Source organism: Nematolebias whitei, chromosome 12 (assembly GCF_014905685.2).
Source record: "Nematolebias whitei isolate Nwh7 chromosome 12, NemWhi1, whole genome shotgun sequence".
NCBI lineage: Eukaryota > Metazoa > Chordata > Actinopteri > Cyprinodontiformes > Rivulidae > Nematolebias > Nematolebias whitei.
In genome coordinates, this window is record NC_056509.1 from 48,803,142 (window position 1) to 48,807,019 (window position 3,878).

Consider the following 3,878-nt stretch of genomic DNA (forward strand, 5'->3'; position numbering starts at 1 on the left):
GAGACGAGCAGAACCAGAGACGAGCAGAACCAGAGACGAGCAGAACCAGAGACGAGCAGAACCAGAGACGAACAGAACCAGAGACGAGCAGAACCAGAGACGAGCAGAACCAGAGAATAGTGGAAAAGCAGTGAACAAACATGAACGTAAGGTGAAAATGTGGACCTTGTGCCCCTTTTGCACTGTCCCTAATCAGCCTCAACTCTGCTCAGCCCTGCACACCCCTACTCGGCCTGGCTCAACTCAGCCTGGATTTGCACCTGCACTTTAGGACTGATTCTGGAGGCGTGTCCAGAAGAGTTCTGCTATGAGTTACTCAAAGCAGTCTGCTCCTCAGATAAATAAGATAAAATTATTTTTTTTATATATGAATGTTTCTGTTAACTTATTTTATATTGCTTTTTTTTCTTTTTTTTTCAACCTTTATTTAGACAGGTAAATCCCATTTAGCATCGAGGACTCATTTACAAGAGAGACCTGAATATTCATATATATATATATATATATACATATATATATATGTATATATATGAATATTTCTGTTCAGTGCCCTGACACGACTTCTGTTGTGACTTGGTGCTGTATAAATAAACTGAACTGAATTAAATCTGATGAACCAGATTTTACAAAAACATTTAGAGAGCAGACCTGAATGGACATGTTGGTGAAGGAAACAGAGGATGAGGAAGTGATGGGTAGGTTTGGTGTCAAGGAAAGAAACCAGGAAGGACAGATGGTGGTGGATTTCACCAAGAGAATGGAAATGGCTGTAGTCAACACCTGTTTCCAAAAGAGGGAGGAGCATAGAGTGACCTATAAGAGTGGAGGAAGGAGTACACAGGTCGACTACATTCTGTGTAGAAGAGGAAACCTGAGGGAGATTGGAGACTGTAAGGTTGTGGCAGGGGAGAGCGTGGCCAGGCAGCATCGGATGGTTGTGTGTAGAATGACTGTTGTTGTGAAGAAGAGCAAAAGAGTCAAATCAGAGAAGAAGACCAAATGGTGGAAGATGAAGAAGGAAGAATGTTGTGATAAGTTCAGAGAGGAGCTGTTAAAGGCTCTGGGTGGTAAGAAAGAGCTTCCTGATGACTGGACTGCTACAGCAACAGTAATTAGAGAGACAGGTAGGAAGGTACTTGGTGTGTCATCTGGACAGAGAATGGATGATCAGGAAACCTGGTGGTGGAATAGAGAAGTGCAGGAAGATGTTCAAAGAAAGAGGTTAGACAAGAAGAAATATGACAGAGAGAGGACTGAAGAGAGGAGACAGGAATATAAGGAGATGGGACGTAGAACAAAGGGAAGTAGCTAAGACAAATCAGAAGATGTATGATGAGTTGTATGGGAGACTGGACACTAAAGAGGGTGAGAAGGACTTGTACCAACTGGCAAGACGGAGGGATCAGACTGGAAAGGATGTGCAGCAGGTTAAACTTACTAAAGATAGGAATGATAATGTTCTAACAAGTGAGGAGAGTGTGACGGGAAGATGGAAGGAGTACTTTGAGGAGCTAATGAATGAAGAGAATGAAAGAGAAAGAAGAGTAGAGGTCATAGAAACTGTGGACCAGGAAGTGGGAAAGATTAGTGAGGGTGAAGTCCAGAAAGCTCTGAAAAGAATGAAGAAGGTGAAGGCAGTAGGACCTGATGACCAGTGGAGGTTTGGAAATGCCTTGGAGAGATGGCAGTGAGGTTTTGGACTCAAATATTCAATGACATATTTGAGGGTGAGAAAATGTATGAGGAATGGAGAAGAAGTGCTGGTGGCCATTTTTAAGAACAAGGTGATGTACAGAGTTGTAGCAACTACAGGGGAATTAAGTTGATGAGTCACACGATGAAGATCTGGGAGAGAGTTGTGGAAGCAAGACTTAGACGAGAGGTGACTATCTGTGAGCAGCAGGATGGTTCATGCTGAGAAAGAGCACCACAGATCCATCTTTGCTTTGAGGATGATGATGGAGAAGTCAAGAGAGGGTCAGAAAGAACTCCACTGTGTCTGTGGATTTAGAAAAAACATCTGACAGAGTCCAAAAAAGTTCAATCTGGTCCTCTGGACATTCAAAAAAACAAAACAAAAAAAATGTAGAAACATTTCGTCTCTCATCCGAGAGACTTCCTCAGTCTGAGGTGCTGTATTCAGCTCAGTCTCTTAAATAGCACCTTCTCAGAGTGGATCAACCAGTTTTGCTGCTGACAACCAAAACCAGCTGATCACATGGTCAAGAAGGACCATCAGCCTAACAATGGATCATTAGCACCTGATGGCTGTTTACTGTTCACAGAGGGCTGAGTGATACTAGCAATCACAGCATTGTAAGAGGGGGACAGTTGAACCTGGAGGCTCCGCCCCTGTTTAATGATGGACGGTTTCTTTTCACAAAGATGGCCTCCTTTACTCCTCTCTCAAACCATCGTTCCTCTCTGTCCAGGATGTGAACATCATCCCTGAAAGAGTGACCGCTGGCCTGGAGATGAGTGTAGACCTCAGAGTCCTGGCCTGATGATGTTGATCTTCTGTACTGGTCCATCCTTTTGGCCAGTGGCTGTTTAGTTTCCGCGATGTAAGACTGATCACCCTCCTGACACTGAACAGCATACACAACATTACTCTGTTTGTGCCGGGGGACTGGATCTTTGGGATGAACCAGTCTTTAATGTATTTTGGGGTTTAAAAGCCACTGGGACGTTATGTTTAGAAAATAAACGTCTCAGTTTCTCTGATACCCCCTCAACATATGGAATGACCACTGGTCTGGGTCTGGGTTCCTCCTTTTCACCTGATGCTGACTGGAGTCCTGTTTGGGTGCATCAGGCTATCAGACAGAGTGCTGAGGGAGGAGGTGTGGTGTTACATGAGGAAATCTGGAGTGGCAGAAAAGTATGTTAGACTAGTACAGGACATGTATGAGGACAGCAGGACATGTATGAGGACAGCAGGACACAGAGGACAGAGTGAGATGGAGGAGGACTCGCTGTGGAGACATCTGAAGAGGGAAAAGCCAAAAGAAGAAGATAATTAAAAATAAAAGCATTTTTTAAAGCTGGTACACAAATGGATATTTTTACAACCTCTAACTCTGAGCAGACACATTATGTGACCCCCCTGTGCTCACTAGCGCCCCCCCACAGGTGTCGGGGCCCCCCAGATTGGGAATCGCTGCATCAACCAACCAGGTTTTACTTCCTACACAAAGCTGGAAGCCAAACCTCGGGCATGTCCAAGCGCAGCTGTCCGATGGCGAGTTCAAAGATGGCGCGAGCTCTGTCCACGTCTCCCAGGATGGTCTCCAGCTCCGAGAACTTGATCCAGGTGGTGCAGTTTTCAGGAGTGAACTCCAGGTACTTCTCGTAGAGTTTCCTGCAGCGGTCGAACTCACGGAGCTGCAGCTCCAGCTCGATGTAGCCCTTGAACAGTTTGTTCTTCGGACATTTCCCGATGGCTGTGCCCTGCCGGAAGAAAAGGGAGGGGCTTTAACTCCAAGTCAGAGCTGATTGGACGAGATGAGTTCAGTTCATGGTTTGTGTCAGACCACAGTCAGCCTGTACCAGTACATGGCTGGTTTTACTGGAACACATGGAAGCTGAGAGCTTCATCTGAGACCTTCACTGATTCTGAAATCAGCTTCTCTCTGCAGGTTTGAACCCTCATTTGTGTTTTTAAACACCCCAGGTCTTCAGCGTGGATTAAAGCAGAAAATAATCTGTTGACTGAAACGTTTCTATACCTACAGATTATCTGGGCTTAAATATCCGTCTGTTAACGTTAATATTTATTTAGATTAACTAAAGCAGCAGAAACAGGCTCTCTGTGTGTCTCTGTCTGTCTCACTCAGTCTCTCTCTCTGTGTCTCTGTCTGTCTCACTCTCAGTGTCTC

General features: G+C 45.0%; 1 protein-coding gene across 1 annotated transcript in view; it reads right to left on the minus strand.

The window, feature by feature from the left end:
• The window catches only part of crnkl1 (crooked neck pre-mRNA splicing factor 1), a gene marked incomplete at both ends in the record, with an annotated part of 30,937 nt that overhangs the window by 9,886 nt on the left and 17,173 nt on the right, over positions 1 to 3,878 (minus strand). The window contains 1 exon segment of the mRNA XM_037686032.1: positions 3,211 to 3,450. Coding sequence (XP_037541960.1) covers positions 3,211 to 3,450 — 240 coding nt within the window.